General features: G+C 35.6%; 1 protein-coding gene across 9 annotated transcripts in view; it reads right to left on the bottom strand.

The window, feature by feature from the left end:
• Positions 1-26,016, bottom strand: part of LOC113240427 (cadherin-89D) — a 73,604-nt gene that overhangs the window by 34,015 nt on the left and 13,573 nt on the right. For all 9 annotated transcript variants that reach the window (XM_026477719.1, XM_026477718.1, XM_026477717.1 and 6 more), the window contains exon 3: positions 5,511-5,610. In XM_026477719.1, the coding sequence (XP_026333504.1) occupies positions 5,511-5,610 (100 nt within the window). The remainder of the gene's footprint in view (positions 1-5,510; positions 5,611-26,016) is intronic.

Consider the following 26,016-nt stretch of genomic DNA (forward strand, 5'->3'; position numbering starts at 1 on the left):
TTAATTTTATTTTCTATATTAATTAATATTGCAGTGACTGTTTGTACCAAGATAAATGAAAAAAAAAAAGAAAAATGCCAGCAGCAAAATCAGGGGCGTTTTGGCTTCTGTCTCTCACAAAATAAATATTTGAGCTCTGTGTTGGTTTCTATATTACTGTCGTAATGATTCATTATGAGAGAACAATAAACAAATTTGAGTTTGTTGTTATCAAATAGTTTTAATTTTTACACTTGTAATAAATGTACTGCTAAAAACTGAAAAGAGTGGGGTAGGACGGTTTTCCAGCAGAATATTCCTGGCGTACTAAAAAAAGTATATTGTAAAAAATGTAACTGCAGTTGACACAAGAATATATTTTCTTTTATAATATATACTTTACAGTACCACTGCTTTACTGTAACAAACCTGTAAAGGTAATAGAATCACCAATGGATTGTCTTTGTTGACGACGAAATATGACACATCAGGCGGCATCGGTGCCTGCTGCGTTTGAAGTATTTGTTTTTTTTAATAACAAGGGAAGGGACGAGTTACTCCCACGTCTTATGGTGAGCGATTCGCCTACCCATAATAGTTGCATTACCAGTCAGAGCTTAAAATAGCTAAAATCTGAGGTGCACTGTCTGTGCGCCCATCAACCTGAGACATAACTTGACTAGTCTCATGTACCTGCAATTTCACCAGCAGTCTTCCTACCTGATTGGTGTCAATAGGTGAGATGGCGGAGGAGGTGGTACTTCCCTGGACGAACTCTTTCACAAGGAGCTATTCTACAACTGTAAAGTTCAACTTAAAAATAATAATTTATAATATTCGCCCCGATCCAAATCAGTTTTAAACGGCAAACGGTCCCAAACTGCTCGTCTGTACGGTTCAAAATAGAGACATCACCGATCTCCGCTTAGGTGTGACATGTCACTTTTACTATTATGTCACAAGCTATCAATAGCCGACGCTACAAACAAACCGTACAGGCTAAACGTTTGTATGGACCAGTTAGCGAAGTGACCGAGAAACCTAGATGGCAAGTGTTAGGCTCAATATGACTGTGCTTTAGTTTCGGATGCCGTTGAAAGTGTTGAAATTTAGTTTTATTGTTTTTCTTTTTGAACAAAAGACGTAATGTACGTCAATGTAATGAACAACTTCGATGGCCCGGCGGTTAGCACTATGACCTCTACATGAGGAGATTCCGGGAAACGGACTGTTCTAAATTGGTTTTGATCTGGGTGCCAAGGGTAGTGTCCCGAACTCATTTTCGATACTTTGGTTCTTTTATGTGAGTATTCTTATTATATTTTTAGATAGTTATGTCACGAATATAAACTCGAACATGAATATATTTTTAAGTAGGTAAATTAACATACTATTACAGAATTATGATTAATAATACGTTCAGCCTGTAATTTGCCAGCGTCCTCATTAATAAATCGCGTGACATTTTTCCCAATAATATTGAGTGATATTCATAAATGAGTCATTTAAAATCAAAATGCAAATTCTTACGATCAATAAATGTATACTTAGATCACGTAAATGTCACGGAAGGCGCATCTGAATTATTCATTTATTGCATCTCTATGTAAATAAGTCAAATGTATTTTATTGAAAAAGTTTATTTTGGCTTGTAGAGCGTGAAATTACGTAATTAATTAATTTTAATTTGGTTCATGTTATTAAATCAATATTCTAGAATGTATCCTTCGTAACGTAATGGAAATGTAAATCATAATGTTAATAGCATGGTATATATAAAGCAAATGCATCCTATCAAGGACCACAATATTATCAACCTGTTATTCATCCCACTGCCGAGCACAGACGCTGTCCCAATGCTGGTTGAGAACTTCACACGTTTTTCAAGGACTGTAAACCTTATTCTATATGCAGGTTTCATCATGGTGTTTCGCTTCGCCGTTAGCGACGGGCATCGCTGCTAAATGTTCACAATAAATGTACGTAACTTGGAAATTGAAGTCAAAAGTACACGCCCCACACGGATTCGAACCGTCAACCTCACAATTGAGAAACAATCGTTCTTCCACTGCACTACCACCGCTTCCGAATGATCTACAGCTCCGGCGCCTATAATTTTTCTGGTGGTGTGTTTTTGACTATACTTACTTAACTACCAACTTTTCTACCGCACAACATCGTCAGTGCATTTCGGATGAAAAGGTAAATATTAAGGAAAGGACAATCACAGGTACAGGTAGACTCAATATGTAATTTCCCATGGCCGGCAACACATTTGAAATATGAAGGATACCGCTAAAGGATATTGCTAAAGATAGCATCGCAAGTATAAATAGCGGTTACCGTGTTCGGTCCGCCTGTTTGAAAATTATAACAAAAGTTTGCCGAATTTCGCCATGTGCGCCCGAACAACGAGCTCTTCCGAGTTGCTGAGTCGAGAGAAGTCTTAAAATTAAAGTCGAAATCCTCTTTTGTCATTGGATCAAAGAGTGACAAAGTGAGCTTCTTAAATCAATATTTAGGCAACGAAATTACAGTGACTTTTTTTATTAAATTGTTAAGATAAAGTATCTTACTCGAGGAAATTGTTCAATTCCCATTTAAAACAGACGAAAGTAGTTATATTATTTGATTCGTATCAAACGCACCGCACCGTAGCGTTACCATAAAAACTAACCATATCCATTTAATAACTGGAGCCGTTGAAGTCCAGTTTTTTGCCCCAGTTAGTGAACTGGCCCAGTGACTGGCACGGCTCAAGACTGGTCTGTTACACTTATGTTACGTGCAAACCGGAATTTGGATTGAAGATGCGTTAAAAGTACGATACGCACGCGTTCATGATCTAGGTAGGTAAGGTTTGGTCTTGATTTCAAATTCAATCTTTCGATGTAATTAGCACAATTGCAGATAGTGGAATACGTTAGTGACATCACCGTTCGCGAATATACTCGTGAAGTATATAGATGAGAGATATATTAAATGCCAATTCACGATAAACACTACAGATTTATCGAATTCATTTCAAATATGGTCAAAAATATGTCGCCTGATGACAAACATAGCTTCAAACTTTCATATTTATTATAATGACATTTTATAATAGTGTATCAAATACATAGGCGGTTTTGTTGCAGAGGTCCCGAGAGGTTCGATTCCCGGGCCGGGAGAAATATTTGTATGGCCTACATTTATTTCTCTCTCGAGTTTGGGTGTAATTTGTAGATATCTATGTGTATGTCCATGGTACCCGCGATACAGGGTTTCTCTAGTGCGAGGCTATAAAAAAAATCTTTTTAAATTTACACCGATTTAACAAGCTTTGAAATTAATATTGCGCGGCCTAAGTAAAACGAGATCTGGTTTAATACACGAATAAATTCACAAATAACAATTAGATTTGCACCCAATAACAGGTAATATATAAAAAATACGGCTAATAATAAAGTTTAATATAATTTTATCAACACGCATAAATTTTTTTGTACGCGGTCGTCGCTTAAGAACACTTTTGACATGTCCTTTCTTTATTTAGGTCATCGTTATAATCATATAATTACGGTTTTATAATTTTGTATAAATACAGTTGAAATCATTTTCATTTCATAACTTCATACAAGTTACTTTAGATTAAATTAATGTTGCAAATGAAAATATTTTTACGCAAAATATGAGCTAAGCGATCCACTTTTAGATTTTAGTGAATTTATACTTGAGATGAAACTGGTTTCGGAATTTTGATAACATCTCTCATCGATTGCGAATATTTCATTTGATTTTGTAATATGTTGCCTAAATTATTTTATGTGGGAGTACGTAAACATGAGTTTAGTTGTTGAAAGTATATTTAAACATTAAATACAACTTGTAAAGAATAAATGATGATCAAATTGGTATTTATTTATGAAATGACAATGTAAACAGAACTTAAAAGGGTTTGTAAAACATCTCGATTAAAAATTATAATTGACCAGAACATCTAAGCGTAAACGGACTCAAATCCAATTCGTTTCCCACGGAATTGCAAGAACCAAATCCTATCCTAAGGACGAGACACGAAAACACAACATCAATGCTGTTATTGAAACAAAAATTGAACCTTACAGTACTGGCCGTAAAGAATATAGAGATGGAATGGATTAAAATAACTACAACAATAAAACAAAAGCCGTTAAATAAACTTAATGTACACTCTATGCTAAAGTAAATAAGGTAGATTTAGATTGTAACGTAAATAATGTTCAAAAGAATATAGACTCAAATGTAGGGCGATATGTTGAAATGGTCATTGTGAGTAGTGACATAGACACATGGGGTCCAGATTTGTGATTCTCATTGTTAGCCAATGTGATGTTAAGTCCTACCACACGATGGTAAAGATTAATTTTAAAGACACTCGTTTCATTTTAGAAGGTTATTGGCTATTGGGTTTAGTGGATTATTGTGAGATGGAGTTCGTGGTCAAGCAGCTATTCAGGGTCTAGATTAATCTTAAATATAACTTACATTCGATTTTAAAGATTCGCATTTAAAGGAATTAACATTCTAACGTAGCAGTACGTTTATAAAAAGAAAAGTATGTTTTTTTAATGAAAAGTAAATGATAAAGATCACGTTAATAGAAGGAAAAAACAGAACTGGCAGTTCGTGACAATGACTTTCACAAAATCTCAAATTAATTTAAGAGGCAAAATATAATATGCTCATAATAAAAACCCGGTTGATATTCAAAATTTGTCATTTACGACGTTTGTACAAAACGTTAAATGCTGTGTACAAAGAGCAAAGTTTACAGTTTCTTACTCATTTTTCTCAAGAGAATATGAGTATTAGAGTTAAAACAACGTGACGATTTCAAGAGTAATTTGTTTATGAAATTAAGATATATTTGAGTTTGTCTAAAAACTATAGTTTAGTTTTGTAATTTTTAGCAAAAGCCATGAGCGAGGAAATGTTCTATTGCATATTTTACTAAAACATTGGTTTCATTATTTTATTTGTCAATATATATAATACATTGTTAATGTAAGAGAAATTGTCCATACCAGTAAAATAATTACGCTTAATGTTTTAACAAAATATTACTTTCCAATAGAAAGATTCCTCGCGGATTTTTATACTAAAAATTACAAAATAAAATTTGGCTTTATAGTCAAACTCAAATACATCTTTATTTCATGGGATTACGAATGTGTATATTGAATTGATCGAATATTTGGTTGCTCGTCCTCGTGTGCTAGTTGAAAGTAGAAATCTGTACGCTAAGATTTATTAACTGTAATACCTGGATGTAATGTTCACGGTTGCGAAATTTCCCACGCGGCTTTTGAAATCGGTAATTAAATGTCGCCCTTCAAGTTTAATGTCTAAACATATAACTGATTATAAAAATATATAAGACATATAAATACATATAAAAAAGTGTACCATTATGACTAAAACATAAGGGACAATTTTAAATATTTCTTCTGCCTTTTTGTCGTTGTGGTGTTCAGCTGTTGGATTGTAGGAGAGGGATAAAAATTACTAACCGTGGATGTACTTCTACTCTGAGTACTTCATGTCCAATTTTCAGGTCTTCAGGTATTCTCACGAACTTAAGATATTCTCCCACCGGATAGAAATTGCAACCTGCAACAAAGAAAATGGGTTTTTAAACCGACCACAGAAATTTTAAACTTCATCTTATGGAAAACCATTGCATGATACTATATTTATACCAACCCTATTTCTCTTCCCTTTGCATGAAATGGATTGCTAATGTAAGAGTATTCAGCACAGTCAAAGCCCACCACACTGGCCCAATTATGATTAGACATCTCACATATGTACAAAAATATTTTCTGACATAATTTTTTCTTCATGTTTTTGTTACTAACGCATAAAATATATTTATTGTAGAAGCAACAAAACAATATTACGAAAAAAATTAATTTGTACCACGATCAAAATTTTCTCTACGACCATGTTGACAATTCTAATTGCCTTAGATGCAATTACTACCATCAACAATGCTCGATTCTTCAACAATAACTTTATAAAGAAGTGCATTAATGTAATTTTAATAACAAGCCTCTTTTACGTAACATTTTCCACAGTATTGTCTCACTCTACAATCAATAGACTACGTTAAAATTAACCAATTAACTTCATAAAATGATATAACAATGAAGAAAATGGGATTATGGAATAAGTAAAAACACACAGTTGAACGCAATTTGCGTGTTCGACAATGACGTGAAAAGTTGGTATCAATAATCTTGTCGAGAATATAGTGACATTGAAAATATTTTACATAATTATAATGATCTTGGAGATTAGACTTAATATTTTAATTTTTAGACTTAATACGTTGCGAATGCTATAAATAATATGTGTTAAAAACAACAAAGATATACTAATCGGGAGTTGATACTTCCTGAAACATTGTCATATCACTCTGTACTGTATCAACCCATATACTTCCCATTGATTGACATGTAACATCTACACACTTAATTCCTAAACGCTCATATTACAGTCCTTGTTTGCCTTGGATTTTCAAAAATAAACCACACATCTACGAATAAATAAACTTCTATAATATATAATCACAAAAACAAAAAAGTAAATATGGAAACGATTAAACCAAAGAATAGTTCACAAATTGTCATTGCATCACTCAACGTAACAGTGCCTTTAACTTGCGAAATAAGTTCTCATGTAGCGATCGTTCAATTGCCATTCTGTTGTCAGATTATTAAGGGAAAATATATCAGCTAATCCCATTCATACGCATGAGTTACATGAGAGGTTTACGAGACGTTTAATGGATGACACTCGTGCTTTAGCGTTATAAGTTCATACATTGGGATACATTTGATCACTTAATCGAAGTTTAGGTTTTTGTTAAAGTTAAGGATTTGGATAACGTTTCCTAAAATATACACAAATACGTAAGACACAAGTATTTTGAACTTACTCAATATTACCACTTTGATTTTATTTATACGGTTTTTATAGCGTTTATGTTGTATATTTGTATGATCATTTACATTGATAATGAGTAGATCAGCCAACGACTTAATTGTTAACCAAGCGCTAGACGTTAAGGAAAAAGCGACCACAATTGGACTCGTCAATGGCAAGAAACGCAAAAACTATTCTATCAATCATTTCTTAATACTGATCACACCAATTTTATTCTTTTTCACTAGTTAAGACTGTTTAAAATGACAAGCATGAGTACACATTCATAAAAGAACCAATAATGTACTATAATTCGCAAAACGAATCGCTTCGGCCTTTAAATTCAAATTAGTGACACTGGTTTTTTATTAGCTACGAAATAAGAGAAAAGAGAAAAGGCTCAATTTGTAGTGGAAACAAAAAGATACGCTTCTATGAGCAAATCTACTAGTGGCTTTGTAAAAATCAACACCGCATTTCTGTTAGACGAAGTTATTGACTGGGATTTGAAGCGTAAATTTTTAATTCACTGCCTTTGTGTGTAGGTTTCAAATAATATGAAGAAAGCAATGAATAATATGTAAACTCGCTTTCGTTTTGTTTAGAGTAGTAACACTATCGCTCAATCGGAGTCCGATACAATTTCACTTTCGATCTCTCTTGATAGATTCTCTTATATACAAAACGAGCAGAATGATAGACATTGTACATTTCACCTGTAACGTATCAGAGAAATGGAATTGGACTAAGTTGTACATTGTACTCTATGTCAATCAACGCCTGTTGAATTTCGTGGATCTTCAATTATTTGCCAAATGCAATGTCTGGTTTTTTTTAGCAACGCTTAAAAAACCGTTCAGAGTCCCATTTCCCTACAACTTGGCAGCATGCATAGCTGAGCTGCACAATCCCAACATGACGTCTCGTAATTGATTTCATGCGATGCGGTAAAATAGTTTTACTGTTACGCTTAATCATCTCCATCATCATATTGATTAAATACATACTACTACGTAATCATAAGGCAAATAAGAAGAATGAGTAAGATACTCTTGGAGTAGCTTTTTGTAAATAACAGTTTGTTCACATTCCTCATTCTCAACTTTTTATTTACAAAAAAAGTTGAGAATGAGAGATCAAAGGTTTCACGAGTATTCATTTATTCAGGATGACAAAGGGAATCTTTTAGTTTCAGATGAGATTTTGGTATGGTTGTCCGAAACATTGATTTCCATAAAGACACTTGTAGACACCGTTAGTTAATTGCCCGAACAACATACGAAAAACAAAGATTTTATTAATGTCGGCATTACCGAAAGCAAATTGCTGCATGCCATCAAAAACCAATATAGACATCTCTATATCTGAAAGTTGATGAATTTTTTATTTGTCCTTTTTATAAGAAGATTGTGCAACGAAATTGAACTTCCTCATTGATTCTGATCGCCATCTGACCGCCTAATATTAAGGTCGAAGTACCGAGACCGATTGTCTCTTGCGAACCTCGGTTATGGCAAATTTTCCCATCAACAGCTATTTGGAGATTTCTTAACTCTGAACCAACGACAAATAATGACGCGATTTAGCCGTGAAATTTACATCACTGAGCCATATGAAACTCGCAAAGATGTAAATAAAGGTGTTTACTCAACAATTTAGATATATTAATATTTCATAATACATATTGAATGGACAATACAAATTGTCATTTTGTTCGCTTTTATAAAGATAATAAATATTCTTGGAATCTTATTCGAGTTGAAGAAAAAACTTCTCACGAATTTTTAACGTTATGTCATGTGATAATGCATAGAGATACGATTTGAGTGACAGTTTAATGAAAGTAAATGTAACAAATTAAAAAAAGTGAGCTCTCTAACGATCTATTACATAATAGATGGAAAAATAATGGCACTAAAAGTACGAGCAAGGTTATTATAGGAAAAAAACGTCAATACTGAGAACAAAGCGTTAAGACTTTTGATAATAGTATTATAACATAGATAACAGTAATCCGTGGTAATGAAATTAGAACAAAAGGTGCCGTGAATGAAGAGAAGACAATGACAGCAATCTGTCCATTACGAGAGAAAGATAGCGTGAGATGACAAAAAAGGTTCCCGTAACTGACATGTACATACTTAAACACAGTGTGCAGTTTATTAGTAGCAGATAACCATTAATACTTATTTTATTATTAAAACAGTTTTTCGGATCTTGTTATTGACATAAAAGTAAGTACAAAAAGTTAAAGAATATATAAAGAATCAATTAAAGTCACTCAATTTAGCAAATGAAACTAGCAATTCAAGAATACTTTTAACGCACCACTTATTTGTACTAGTGGAAATACCAGCTCAGCGTAGTTAGTAAAACAATGTGAAAGATATTTTTTACAAACTTTGTTTGAACTGGTACTCGCGCTGAACAGTTTAACTGTTATTAATGTTGTGGCAATTCTGTTGTATTGTGCATGAAAAAGCTACTAACCCCTAAATTAAAAACTTCAACGACATCAAAAGGCTAGTAGCTACTTCCGTCATGAAATAAGTTTAGCAACAAAGGAAAAATGTTACCAGTCGTCTGGATACGATCCACTCGGGCGCGAAGAAGGGATTTTGATAAAAAAAAAGGGAGACATTTTCATCTATGTTAAGTATTTCTAGATGACAACCAGTAAATAAAAGCTTACTGTTAAACAGGCAGAATCATGAATAATTGAAGTCCCGAAAGCATCTACTCTGACAGTTAAAATAGATAACCTTAAAAGGTCCTAATAAGCTAAAACAAGTTACTTCTCTACTCTGTATAATTATGTTTACTTTAGAAAAACACGTTCTCTCTCTCACGCTCACATCTCTATGATCATATTAGTTTAAGGTCTTATTGTCTCATTTGTGTCAATTTAACTCCATACACTGCATCTACATACGCACATACGCCATCACATCACACTAGTAAGTGCTTGGGGCGTGATGTCGGATTAAATACCGTAAGAGATGCGGGATCCGACTTTTGCGATCGCCTTCTGGCCTGCAACATTTATTTATTTAAAGAGCGCTAAATTTTTTTATTGTATTTACCTGAAAAGGTAAGGCAATAGTGTAAAATTGTCCTTGCTTTCTCTACAAGATTTATAAAATGGAGATTTATTTGAATTTCGTCCATTATAAAGTAATCCAACATTTGGTTTCTTGTATAACACAAATTTGGCCTTAATTTCAAGCTTCAATAGCAAATTGATGACCTCAAATCTATTTCAATGTAATCTTTAATCTCGTTACAAGTTCTCGCTTCCTCAACTATTGTTCAGCTTTATCAGTTAAAATAAACAGTTCTTTGCCATCAGCAGCACTAACCGCAATTACTAGGTTACGAAGTATCAAGTTTGGTGTTAAAACTAGCACTTTACCGTCAAATGCTTCTGTAAAACCATTTAGATTGCGAAAGCCTATTGATTTTCGTGAGGACAGGTACTGGTTTTATAGATAATGATTCTTTGCACAATTTTGTTTAATTTGTACTTCTTATATAGTTACCATATTGTCGTAATTCATTGCACTTGTTACTGAGCCATTATTGCGATTTGAAGGCGTAAAAATTTTTATTAGAATAAATATTCCTTTCATAAGAGCTTTGAACCAACTAAAATTAATTTTTAGTCTACATTATTTTTCGATTGCAATACCATCTCGTTCCTTGAAGCGACAGAGTTTAAAGTCAGGATTTACATAATAAAGAGGGGAATGCTTAGAAGAAAAAGATCCCTTATTTCACTTACACAGTGGTTGTGTGATGTTGGAATAAGATGGATGTACGCTACTCTATATAATGGAGCTGGTAGGTCGGTTTTTTTAACGTGATAGTGATCGATATGGTTACTTGCAATACAAATAGGTGCCTATTTATTGTATCCATCAATGTTATCTTACATTCCTTATCGTAGGCTAAAAACATTGAATCATCATTTTTCTTTTTTGATCCTTCTGATAAAGTAGTGTAGTAGCGAATGTAAAAGTCAAATATGATACTTGCAACAGTTTTGTCTTATGCAACGTCTTTCTAATGATGCTTCGAAACGTTGACTTTATCGGTGTGATCAGAATCTCTACACACATTATGTTGTATAACAGTTTGGGTGCACGTAATGAACAAAGAAAAGCATTAAATATCATTTTTGTTGAATTGTTCACTCTTTAAAAAAGAAAAATAATTGATAGCAGCTCGCTTGCTGCTTGCCAATAAAACCACGATGCTGTCATGACGATCTTTTCCTTCACCGATATTGAAACGTATTGTTACTATACATTCACAAATGCAACTTAATTAAATATAGGTACATAGAAGTAATTGTTTTCCCACTAGACTACCAATGTTATGCTTGTAACATCAGCGGGAAAATTGTTTGCCTTGTGATGAGAAGGATCTTTCTGAAACTTTAAAGACATGTATGCCTTCTAAATTCTCCAGGGATGGGGGATTAAGGTTAGCAATTCAAAAATTCACATTCCATTCACTGGTTGATATATCAAATTTCCAAATTATTAGATTTTCTATAAAATAAGTTTAAAACAACTAAATCGCTATTTGGATCATTACCGTCCGCTGACTAAACTATCGGATAACTATCATCACAAATCACCTCAGACCTTCACAGCTCAATACCGCTACATCTGCCCTATAATCTTTGAAAATAAAACACTTATTACCTAGGATTCCTAGGACTCGAATTACAGTCTAGATCTAGGTCGTAACGGCTTTCTTGTAAGGGCTTTCTCTGAGATAAGTTGTAATTTAATTTTTACTGCTATCTTTACAGTTAAGCTATAGTCTTTAGTTTTGCTAGTTAACTTAAAAATAATCGGAGTCTCTTTTTTACATTTAATTTTTCAAGAAAAGACGGCGTTTGGGGGTGTTTATGGACTTATAAATAACGATTATGTAGGGATGAGTACACTTTTAACAAAGTAAGTTAAGAATAGAATATGAGTGAAGAAACCATCATAAGTTTCTCACAGGTGGCGATGACGGCAAAAATGCCGTTTAAACCCTTTACAAATATATGCAACAAGCACATAGAGCAATTCGTAAGATCTGTTGATTCCGTCTGTAGCTTAGTTATTAAGAGCGGTGGGCCCGGTGCGGCAACAGATGCTGTATCGCGTCCAGTCCAATCGAAGGAATTTTTCTTTGTGTTGTTCAATATTTATATCAATAATAATTAATTTGTAGCATACAAGTGAAGTAATTTAAATATATAATAAATATAAATAATAACGCGCGCACACACTCATTACCCGCCCCGCATTGGGGAATCCCTGTATAGCGGGTGCATTGGTCACACACATAAACAACCACAAATTACACCCAACCTCACGAGAGATATAAATATAGACCATACAAATATTTCTCCTGCCACGGGAATCGACCCCGGGATCTCTGCGTCGCAGTCGCATAATAACCATTCGGCCACGGAGAAGATCCAATTTTCACAAAAAATGCGAATATTATTGTAGTAAAAACATCGGGTTACTCAATAAAATAATAATAGTAATAATAACGCACATACTCAACATAGCCCCGCACTAGGAAAACCCTGTGTCGCGGATGCCATGGATACACCCATAGACAACCACAAATTACACCCGACACGAAACACACGAGAGAAATAAATGTAGGCCATACAAATATTTCTCCCGGCCCGGGAATCGAACCTGGAACTTCTGCCTGGCAGTCCGGCATGGTAATCGTTCGGCCATGGAGGCAGTTAAAAATAAATATATCATACTATATTTATACCAACCAGGTACTGTACTGTAAACCAGGAAATCAGTTATAACATTACAGAAAATCTAGATACTAAATTGTACGAATCTGAAATGAGGATTAGTTAATCCTCATTAGTTATAGCAAAACAAAATATTATATGAAATTAAAAGTATACAAATAAAATGTAATGTCTTCTAGGTAAAGGTAAGTACAGAAGTCTACCGAAAACCGCGCCTTGGGAGATGTTGCCCTTGAGGCTGACAATGTTTGCCCCATAGATAGCTATTAGGCTTTAACGATGCGACCTGAAAGGTCCTCGGCGACGAATTCCGCCTGTGGCCCGCTGTTCGAAGATTCCCCCCCGCAAAAATAAATTTTACTTAACAAACAAACATGGAAACGAAATTATGAAAATTTTGATAGAAAAAGCGGCAATACTGGTTTTTTAATAAATGCTGTCAAATGTTGGGCAACGCTTTAATTGGAAAGAAAGCGTTGAAAGCAGAGTCGTGCGGCGCGGTTTGCGTTGGGCATCGATTAAAGGTTTAAGATTAATGTCTTTTTGCATAGCACCTTAGCATTTTTGTTGATAGTCAAAAAGGTTAGCATTTTTTAAGCAGTAGAGTTCTTTGTAAAATAATTCGTCCAGGAAAGTACGGCCATCTTACCTATTTGTGTCGCTAAGCAGCAATATTAACATTACTGTGTTCCGGTTTGGAAGGGCAAACAAAGGTGCTGGTGAAATTACAGGCACATGGGATTTGTCAACGTATGTCTCAGGGTGACGGGCGCAGTGGCAGTGGCACTGTAACTATTATAGACAGGCGTGCAGCTTACCATTAGGCGCACGACTTATTCGTTTGGCCACTTGATATTATAAAAAAATAAAACTTCTTTAATTTTGCTTAATTTTTCTTTAATGGGAAATAAAACATTACCTTTTCCAAGGCAGGCAGACAAGATCTCGGGTCTCACGATCGGCAAAGCAATCACAGCATTGATGATACTTCCTTAGTATTACAACACCACTTCCCATCAGGTGGGAATAATAAACAAAATAAATTTGCAAATTACCCACACATCTTACCACTCGTCCTGAGTATTATAGTTTCAAACATTGCAACTAAAATATCAAAACCATAAGCGGCGTTCAACAAGTCAGCGATGTGCAAAACCATTCGATATCATTACCATTATTCAAATCTAACTGAGAGGGAAAGTAAAATCAGTATGTTATTATAACCATATCATTGTAACATGCTTATAAAATACTGCGCGCTAAGGTTTAAGGTCAGAGATGTTGATGTAAATCTGCTTGAACGTTTTAGATTTTCACTATCTCAATGTCTGTGCTTTCTTTGGTCATTTTATGCTTACAACGTTTCAAAGCTTTAACAACTTCTATATTTTACCATCATTATCATGAAATCTATTAGAAACAACGCTAGTGTGTCGAAAGTCACTATTTATAAACAAGAAACATTGACTGACCCATTATTTTGATGACCTAATATTAAAGCAATTCTTCTATACTTGACAATATTGTACAGGCTGTAAGTGGGATATAATCTCGTTACATAATAAATGTGTTTAAGCTTGGTGATGAGAGTGACAGGTTTATCGTATGGAAAATTTATAGTTATTGTAAATTCACTATCACCGCGTTCATACCGGACCGGTAGTACACCTGACCTGTACTCTCCATTTCTATGACCTCTGTTTTATTATCAAACTTTATCGTTGAATATTTTATTCTATGGATTAACAGTCACAACCTGAACAAGATTGATGATTTTGGAAAGTTTATAGTAAAATTTGTAATTTTGTTTGTGTTCAGTTTATTTGGACGAACGAGGAAAGGTAATTTTGGTCCACATTTTTTTTAATGATACAAAATGATGAAACGAACAAGTTGTATTATTTTAAAAAAGCAAAAATATTGTCACAAAAACGTATATTTCTCCAAACTTAATAAGGTGATAAAAATACAATCATAATATAAGCAAGTAAGATGCATTTTTATCATATTAAGGGTCGCCTTAATATTTGTAGGGCATCATTTCTAGGAGGCAAGAAATAGCATAAGCATAAATAAGGCATGACATACAAATCATACAGGAAATTTTCAATACCTGCGTGGAGCGCTGCAATCTATGGAAGTATAGAAACACGAGCGTTAGTGATAATGATCGTGACTCGAACCTTGTCGACGCTGTCAGCATCGATACTTAACATGATGCAACGAATGTTAGATGTGATTTGCACAAATGGTAATTGCTAGAGAAGTTGATGGGGTGCAGGTTTAATTTGTAGATTAACACGTAAGATCTCAAGTAAGTAAGGCAGAAAGCGTCTATAAAGTTATCTATAAAGAGCACATCATGCGCCTGTTGGCACGCCTACCCAAAACAGTTACAATGCTGCTCAGAGATTTGAATCATAAAGATCTGTGGGGCCACTACGCCCGTCACCCTGAGACATAAAGTTATAAGTCCCATGTGCCTGCAATTTCACTAGCAGCACCCTTCAAATCCGGAACGCAGTAGTGCTCGCATTACTGCTTGGCAGCAGAAATATGATGGACTCAATTTTGTATTTTTTTTTATTCTAATGTAAGTGTGCATTTGACCTCCATATCACCTGATGGAAAGTGACGATGAGGTCGACGATGGAGCATACTCACCTAGATAATACCTATTTACTCTCGACTTGAAAAGGTACAAGTTATAACGTTCAGGGAATAAGTCTGTAAGCAGGGTGTTTGACCCCACAACTGTTCGCCATATAAATGTGGAAGCGTAACGCTTCGTGCGAATCTTTGTAATATCCACAACATAGAGGTGGAAGTTAAGCCTACGCCTAGTCCCCCGATGATGGAAAGGGGAAGGCTAATTAAATCGTGTAATTCCATCGCACACTCTCCGTGATATACCCAGTAAAATACCGATAAGCTTTACGGCGGTGTTCAAGGCTCTACAGCTTCGCCTCTACTAATTCCGAGTCACCGATATGCCTCTTGACACGCTTGTCAATTGAATCCATGGTGACCAGTTGATATGTAACAGAGCCATCCCAAAGGTGGCAACAATACTCCATACACGACCGGGCTTGTGCTTGATACAGCTAAAACAACTGTCCCGGTGTTAAGTAACACCTCACTCTGGAAAGGATGCCAAGCTTCCTGGGTGCATTTTTGGCCATAGATTCAATGTATCTGCCGAAGTTCAGATTGGACGACAGGTCCATTCCAAATAGCTGGAGACGGTCGGCTATCGGTATGGATATATTACGAAAAGTCGGAGTCAGCTCAAAGGGACTCCATTCGCTTCATATGTGACAGGCTACACAAGAAGATCCCCGGTTGATCACCCTCGTCGGAATCCATACTGGCGATCACTGAGGAGGTCATTGTCTTCAAGGTATGACAGGAAACGGTTGTTGAGTACACGTCAGCTCGATGAGTCTCCCGAAGAAAAGCAAACCTGCCAAGGATATGACGCAAAGAAATGGCCCATTTCATCCCAATGTGCTAACCTGTATCGCCACACCCGTCTTATACAACTAAGGCACTGATCGGGTGGGGAGTATACGGATACAGTTTTAACCAGACAATGGTCGGAAGTACCCAGTGGGGCGGGCATCCACAACCACAGAGTATCGGTCCGGATCAGTTGTCAGGAGAAGGTCCAAGCAATTAGCCATACGAGATTCAACATCTGGTATCCTAGTAGCACCACTGACAAGTTGAGAGAGGCTTAGCGTTAACGCAAGTTTACGCGTCTCTCTCCCAGCATGATCGGTCATCTGGCATGGGAACAACCATTCTTGATTGTGTGCATTAAAATCCCCAAGAATGACTAGTTGCGCCACTGTGTACCTACGCTGAATCTCATCAGACGTCTCACTCAGATATTGGAACAGCTTGGCTGTCTCCTGATCTCCACTGTGCGATTAGTAAATACAGCAGTACACTATTTGTGTAACTCCTGTGTCTACCAGAAGCCACAAAACAGAAAACTCGGTGCCTCAAGGTTCTTGAGACGCTTGACACAAATGTGATGACGAACGTACACACAGACTCCGGCATGCGCTCTAGAGTATACCCGGGGTAGCTGAGGTACGCCGTGTCTGTCAAACATCTGATTTGCGTCTCGGTGAGGAACAGCAGCTGCGGTTTGTCGGTTTCAAGATGACGGAGGACTAGTAGAATCGACATTTGAGTGCAGACCTCGGATATTAGTGAGGTGCACTTTTAGTGAGAGGACGTGCAACCGCTTTGTAAACTTATTACCGTTTCTGTTTTTCATTTTATTGTTTTAGGGTAGTGAATAGGCAGGAGGCAGGAGGAAAGCAGTTGCAGGCACTGCGTCGTGTTCAACCAAGCAGCAAAGCTTACACTGCCACACCAGGGTACAATCGGTTTGAACACTAACCCCTCCCCCGGAGATGATCACCTGGTCCTTCCAAAGGGTCGCCAACCGGCAAGGTGGAGCATTCCGGGATTTTTCCGGACAGCCTTTTACGTGTGGCTTTCCCACTACTTGGGCCCTAACTTCCCACAGTCGGCCAACGGTGCACTGTGCTTCGGATCCCGCTAGCCTCTAGAACTGAGTGCTCAGTGTAGCAGTACAAGCAGCTACAACTCGTCGTCGGACGCAATGCAGCTGTTCAGACCCTACCTCCTAGTGACAACTCCCGAACACGAGTCGAAACACGGTGACAACCATTTGGCGACTCGACTACGTCAGGAGTGTGGTGGCCGATGCCTATCACCAGTAGTTGTTGTTCTTTAGCATCACTCAGGGGTCACTTGTAGGGTCTCGAGGGTAAACCTACGGAAGCGAGCAACATCAGTCCCCAACTCTTTCACTAGGAGCTTTACTGCTACTAAAACCTTTACAGGCCCCATGGTCACGGTTGACTGAGATGGTTTCGATTATCAAACAGCTGTCTAATATTAATGCAACTCTTGCTATTCTGAACTACGGTTACAAAAACAGTTGATTCTAATTACCTTATACTACAACTAATAATTTCAAAGAACAGATAACAGGCGTTATTAAGAAAAAGAATTTATAAGTAAAGGTCACTGACCCTCCAAGACATTTCCAATAATAACATTTGCCGAAAATGGACAAAATTACCATATGGATACAAGATATCTATGTATGTAGTTTTATGGTGATGGAGAAAAAACGAAAGTGCTTTAACAAGGTTCCGTGACCAAGATGATTGGTGATGAGAGAATAATTCTCACTGTTAATGACTTATATGTAAATTTTAAACCTTCATAGTTTATACATAATTATGAATTAATATTGGAAGTTTGAAACAGGATGTAAGAGTTACGAGGTTCATGTTTAGTTTTGTAAGATTGTAAATTAATTATAGTTTGTTTACATGGATATTATCATTTTATTGTACCTGTTGTGACTTATGTGCTTTCTTTCATAATTATTTTAAGCTGTCGGCGGATTTTTTTCATAATAATACACTGTATATGTGTCGGAAGCCAATAGCTTCTTCCCTGGAGACAATAGTAACAAACTATACATTGCATAGTAAATTTTAGTAATCGTACATGCTTCTTTGTCGTCCTAAGTCAAGGAAGCATGGAAGACGTGTCTCAATATAAAGTTATATATTCGCGGTAATGTATGTTTAGTTCCAGGTTGTTTTTGCTATTGATCTTCGCATTTCCTCATAATTCATGTACGCCGTTCTCACTTCGTTTATTTTTTACATCTACTTCCTCAAAGTGTGTTAATGTTAAATCATCACTTATCTTCATTTCCGTTTAAAAATATAATCTTACGAACCTAAATCCATCGAAACTATCGAATATATAGTAACATCATTTTTAATGATTAACCTATTCTGTCACATTGTTGGGCTAACGTCTTCCCCAAAATCCTCCACTGCCCGGTCTTTGGCGATTTCCCTTCCCACCTTCTCAAACCCATCGAGATCGATCGCGCCTTTTTCCGTTACGTTTGTTAAAAAAAAATGCTTTTCAAAACAAAATTTAATTATTAAAAAAGGTCGTCGTAAATAAAAAAGTTATGGCAAATAATAGTGAGGCTAATTTAGGGCTTTTCTATAAAATGGGTGTACAAATAACCCTTTGTCTCCGTTTCCGCAGATCGCAGCAAAAACAGATCGAACGGGAATGTGGAACTGTGAACAATCGATTGGAAATGTTCCCACCATGCGCGTTATTATTGCTGTACATCTCGTGTAAAAGAAGACCGAGTGAAAAAAATAAGTGCGTTTTATTTATTACGTGTTAGTCTTTAGGTACATAACATTCGCCACCTGCGTAATGACATTGCAGCAAAAGATTGTATTTAATATCTTATAGAGCCACGAATCGACAATTAACAAATGTATTTATTTTTTTAGTATTCATAAATGAAAGATGTCGCTCTCTCTTTCTCGAGTCTAATATTCTGTGGTCTTCATTAGTAAAATTTAATGCTTCCATTTCTTTTAATCAAGGCACTTCTATACAGGTATTGTCATCATTAATAATATCAGCACCTTTATTCAGCCTATCGTAGATTACTACCTCTAGCGTTTTGCGTTTTTTCCCTATTTTTCATTACGACGTAATGTATAACAACATTGCAAGCTCATACATGCTGCATCACGCGCTTGCGCTTCCCGGGTTTTTGCGCGTGCGCAGCCGTGCCAACGACCTGCGATCAATCTGTGCTTGACTAGCGGTCTGGCCTTCGGGACCACAGCGTGTGGGACTTACTGTAGGTACTTAACGTTATTACAAGGAGTTTTTAAATAAATTGTGGTTATTTAGATGTACCTGGTTAACTAAATACATGGTTCGAAAATAAATAATACGTATAGTACACAGCGTAAGTAAAAAATTGAAAGCTTGTGTTTTCCTCGTCATTCTCAACATTTTCATCTAAGGCGATTTCAATATTCTCTATTATTAATTACGGATTTTTTTCTACTCAAAACAAAAATATGCAAGATATCGATGCTCAACTTCTTACGATATGCCATTTTTTTAATATCCAATTTTTATAAGAGATTCCTGTTCCAATAAATAAAATAGAAATACCACAACTCCAGATCACGTACCAAAAAATACTAACATTGAAGTTTTTTAGCTACGCGTGATTTAATATACGGTTTCATAGCCTAAACGTTATGAAATCTACCTACTACTAACCTAACTTAACCTACCTACTCAGTTCATAATGAATCTAGACTAAGTAACATGCGTACAAATCTAGGGCATACAATTTGCTAAATATCATATCGATCACGCAGATTACTGATTTCGAATCCAGTTATGAAAAGTTAATTTGAACAGCTCTTAGGCAATACTGCCTAAGAGTGCCTTTAATTGTGGAATTTAAATATACGTAACAGATAGAGGTATCTAGTTAGAAAAGTTGTTGTAATTTCTACATACTTTAGGTTTTTTTTTATTTACTACGTATATTTTAACCTGGCCTGTATTCAACACAAAATTGTACTTGTTAATGTGGTTTACTTTATGAAACAAGTCTCCTTTTGTACCTAGGTACATTTTTCTAATTGATTATTCCGTTATCAGATTTAATTATTATTGCTTAATTTTTAGCAGCACAGTACCTTGTGAAAGAGTTCTTCCAGGAAAGTACTGCCACCTATTTCTGCCGCCAATAACTGTTGTAAGCATAACTGCGTTTTACTTTTGAAGGGTGCTGGCGAAATTACAGGCACATGGGACTTGTCAACTTACGTCTCAGGGTGAGAAGCACAGTGGCAGTGCCCTGAGATATTTGCGAATTAATGCTGCAACTACTATGAACAGTTTCATCGCTCACCACCAGGCACACAACTGATTCGTCCCGTCACTTAATAAGTATCATAAAAAAAGAATTAGTGTCTGTAAAGACGACAACATTATGGAAAAAACCATAGTTGTCCTTGTAGTCTGCCGAAATAATGAAATGTTATTATCTACATGAAAATAACATTCAGGTACTTGATTTACAATACAGATTAAAAGATCTTTTAACGTCTTAATGATACAAATCTATTTGTTAAGAGTTACAGTAGCCTGCAAAGCACCCCAATTAATATACTCCTCGTTTGCACAATGTTCCATTTGTCGTTTTGCAATGAAGGGCCGCTGTCGCCATTTAAGATAGACTGCAGTAACTCACTCCGAGTCAAATTGTATTTGTTTTTGTTTTGTAACCATTTCGAAATGTCGCAAAAAAAATATAGATTTGCCTTTTGTCGTTTTGGTTTCTTCGTCTGTGCTTGGCGTTTTGTGTCTTATGAATACGAATGGCCTTGAGTGCTATGTTTGGAGTGTATGAGTTTAATCAATGAGGTAGTGGGTAGGTGTTTGTTTAAGGTTACTTCTTGCAGGTTGCAGCGCTAGGCATTCGATGTGTTTATACAATACGCATAAGAGTTCGTCAGGGTGACGGGACAGCGCCCCTCAGATCTTGTGCGATTTAAAGCTCTGCAGTCCCACTGCAACTATTATGCGTACGCGTGATGCTTACCACCAGCACAACATTTTGTTCCGTCTCTTGATGATTATAGAAAAAGTTCGTGCAGCATAAGGTTTTTACAGCTTGCTGGATTTTAATAAATCAAATGTTAAATAATTTTAATATCAGTAGCTTTGTTTAGTACTGTAGAGCCACGCAAGGTCAATATTAATATCATGAAATTTGAAGATGACAAAATTCTGTTTTTATATTGTCGGAATTAGCAAATTAGCCATTAGATACAAAGCGCAAATATTTTAAGAAAATGGAAGAATTCCAAAATTTCGAAACAGTTCAAAATAATTTGAACCAATCAAAAACAAATGCAAATTGAATAAAGTCTAACCATAACAAAGTAACGCAGTTTCAGACAGGTACGACACCAAACCACTCCCATGGATTTCTCTGAGCTTAGCGAATTAATTGGCCGAAGAAAAGCCTCGTGTCATCGCCATTACCGCATACAAAACTAGGCTGAGCATCTGTCATTGTCATTATCATTATCATCCCATCCATTGGAATCTAAACTTTAATTGAATGTAATAGAGCAGTTGCATAGAGTAAAGGTACTGAGATAAGTAACTAGGCCGTGAGACGCCTTACTTACTCCCAACTTATGAACAATACTAGAGATGTCTACATTCTTTGTCTTTCCGATTTCTTTTGCGATTCTTTGCAATTATTATTACTTCCTAGTGGAAGTGCATACAATTTGCAAATTTTTTGGGTTATGGTCCATTGTTAGGTTTTAATGTGAAAAACCTGGTTCTCATTAGCGTCATTATGGTTAATGCGCTTGAATTAACGACTATTTTAGATCCTACAACTCCATAGAATTTATTAATGCTTGAACATTTTTTTTTGACACATCGATGAACTGTATACCTACAGAAAGTTACCACGGATTTTCAAAAGTATGATTTTTAAGCTCAATGGTAAATTTCTGTACCGGCGAAGCAATTAACGACCAAGCAAAACAGTAAAATTGAACCTAATTGTGATGTCAGTAATCGAAATTTTAACTCAATGCTTATGTAACCAAATCCACATTAGACAACACATTGTAACATGTTTACTTAATAGCTAATCCAACGGTTAAAACGTGTTTCACGACAACATTAATCGTGGCTTTCTTTTTGGAAGACTATATGAAAGTAGTAGTTAAATTTGACTCAGTTACCAATCTTGCACGAATAAAGTTTAATAATATGGTTCTTAAGTTCTTTCCAGAAACACAAACACAATATTTGTGAGATTGCATTTGCATTTACTTATTTCCTACACAGATAAATATTGGTATGTGCTTCTGAAACCATCTACAGAGCCACCGCCTTGTATTTGGAAAGACATTGTAGACAGAGAAACAGGTATCATAAGTGCTATACATTTCCAACCGTATATGTAACAGAGTAGATTCCTCCTAATCTGGACAAAAATACACCTTTCTTGAACTGTACGTGTTTTGAATTTGACGGAACAAAACGTCGTCGTGGTCTGGTCGAACTTGTTTTGTTTTCCCTGATTGATCGTAATGATGATGATTGATGAATAATGACGAAACAGAAATAAGTACATTCTTCGTAACTGCTTTATGTTGAATGATTGATTGTCAATTTCACTTTCATTCTTTGCAACTGTTATATACAAAAATGTCTAAGGCACTTATAATTATATACTTGCAAATCAGAGTTAACAAAGATAAACCATTGACAATATGAACGTTAACATTGAGAGTTTATACTACCTCAAATGGCTTTGGTTGATTCCACGTAACAGTGAAAGTGTTGAATCAATCACTTTGGAAAAAAATGTAGTAAAATTGATGATATACACTGATCACTACATGATGTGAAAACAGGATTCATAAAAATTTTCACGATAGAAAAAACACACAAACTTACCTCGAAATTTTACTAGAAAACCGCTGCTGTATTCGATAGGTACTTTAATTTCGTTTGTAAAAGAATAAATTATGAATGTAAAACACATTGTATCTCTCTCTCTCTCTCTCTCTCTCACACACACACACACTCTCTCTCACACACAAACACACACACACTCACACACACACTAACTCACTCACACACACACACACACACACACACACACACACACACACACACACACACACACACACACACACGTTTATACACATTACATACTGAAAACAAACAATTTTTAATTTTTTTTTTAATTTTTATTACTTTTTTTTAATTTTTATTTTTCCATTATTAATTTTAAATATCATTATATCTTAATACTAACCCACTGATGTAACTTTGTTGTACATTCTCAGTTTTAAGCTTAGTTACAAGGCTTTCCCAACACAAGCATACATTTGCTTAAAGGGAGGACCTGATCTACCATTGTTGAACCAAATTGAGAAATAAATAAATTTTTAATTTAATTTTCATTTTTTAATAAATTCTGAAATAAAACCAGTGTCCGTCACTCGACCTTCGCAAAATGAACTGTATTAGTACAGGAAACGTTTGCATACGAGCTGAAGTAGCATAGACTCTTAAAGTCAATACCGTCGCGCGTCGCCGCAATTTCAGGGTTAGAAAGTAATATAGTGTCATTATTTTTTTATATAATCTAAGTGCAGCCACCAGTTACATATAGAAACATTTCCCTGTTCGGCAGTTAAGCGACACGATTCGGCCAGAAACAGATGTGGAGCGAGAAGATACCGATCTTACGCTTGTCATTTTTATTACAACGCGTTTGCTTTTATCTTATAGCTACTCGTTATGGTTTTTTGTTTATTCTCTTCAACATCGTTCAATTCTTTGACTACCGCAGCGGTGATCTAGGTCATTTGACATGACACTCTGTACGGAAATGATGTTACTGTATCGACGAAATGTAAAGTACAATTGAGGTCCACAAATTTGTCAACACAGAATTTGTCAGGTGCGGACGTTGGTGTTCTGTGGTGACTGAGGACAGAGCGGCCCGAGTATGAGTCCGAATATTCCCTCTGAAGAATCAATTCTTCTCTTTACATTTTATGAATTCTTATTTGAATAATCTTTGGACAGTGTCAATAAATTTAAGGACAATAAGCTTCCTAACTACAAACAAGTAAATAAATTGTAGAATTAATGTCGTGTATTTTTTTCTTTCTTTTTTTGGATGCCAATATTTCAAATGTGAAACATGTTTATAGATGTCGTTTGCATAATTTTGATATATTTTATAATCATGTTTGAGGTAAGTAAATATCCTATTGTATTCTATTATAAGGGTTTAGGTTATCTCTCGATAAATGTGTGGGGCAGGTAAATGAATGAATCTGGCTTTCATTAATATGTCTCACAAAGAACGAACATTACTTTTCTACTTCATTAATTTCTACATTCATACATTGTTAATTTTCTACATCAGTTCCATAAATATATACTGACTCAAAATTAGTTCGCTTAACTACATGCTTACATCCCTGTATTTACAGTCATTACCATACATTATAATCAATGTTATTTAAAAACTTAGCACAAGTTTGCGATTAATATGAAACTTATTATCATTGGTTATTTATCTAATAATATTATATTCATCATCATCAACTGATTGCATGTCCCACTGCTGTGCACGTGTCTGCTCTGAGGAGAGGGTATAGCCTGCCACTCAGAATCAATAAAAATTGGGGACTTCACACTTTTTCCCAGGGTCGTGAACCGTTCATGTAGGTCACGTCGTATTCCTTCAATGTTAGCGAGATTAAAAGCATAATTATAATTATATTGTACATAAACGAAAAAATATTATTTCCTTAACAGACTGAGAATATTGCAAAACAATAATGTGCAATAATGCCAGCGAAAGTATTGATTTTTATAGATTTCAGTTAGCGAAAAATATTTTAGAAAAACAAAAAACGAAAAAAATTATGAAGTCTACTGTAACATGTTGTGTGTGAGTTTGTTTTTTTTTTTCGTTTCTTGTCTATCGTTTTTTGTCGTTTTTTAAAAGTTCAGAAATCTGTTTGTTATAGGTAGCAATAATGGATTTATTCATAATCAACTTTCTAGATTTTTTATTTGGTATACTACGAGGTGGCACAGATTACTTAATAGTTACAATTTGGTCTGTGGTTACTACGCAGCGGAACGAACAAATCGTGCGCCTGGTGTTAAGCGACACGCCTGTCCCGACACTCGGCGCCTTAAAAAAACAACGATGCCCCATAGAAATGAACGCGAAAAAATGATTAGGTAAAATCGAGAACAAAGATCTGCAACAAAAACATAGAAAAATTCGTGAGGTCCGCTAGTTCGTTATGTGGCTTAGTTAGCATAGCGTCTGGCACGGTTAGCTGGAAGACATCGATTCGATGGCCGCCGGATGAAGGAATTTTTTCTTCGTGTTCGATCTTTTTACAATGATTATGTTTCTTCGATCTTTAAAAGAAGTCATACTTCACACAGTACACATTACATGTACACTGTACAGTAATGAAATGTGTAATAAACAGTGACCTCCAGTGTCTCTTTTTACTTGGTGCAGGGGCTGGAAACGCAGTGGTACCGTCGTTGTTTCCGATTTCCATAACACGAGTGATTTAACTAATATTTATTTATTCGTTTTTATAACTAGTTGTTTAAGATACATCTGAATAGTAACGAAAGACGCATTTTCGTTCTTGTCGTCAATATTGTATAATATAGTATATAGTACTGCTTGTCGCAAATCTCATCATTTAAAGCCCTTTAAATAGTTTGACGACATTAAGGTTTGAAATAGGTAATTATCATTAATGAGAACCATAATAGGTGCTAGTGAGCCTATATGTCTC

This window comes from Hyposmocoma kahamanoa, unplaced genomic scaffold (assembly GCF_003589595.1).
Source record: "Hyposmocoma kahamanoa isolate Upper Pololo Valley unplaced genomic scaffold, ASM358959v1 138, whole genome shotgun sequence".
NCBI lineage: Eukaryota > Metazoa > Arthropoda > Insecta > Lepidoptera > Cosmopterigidae > Hyposmocoma > Hyposmocoma kahamanoa.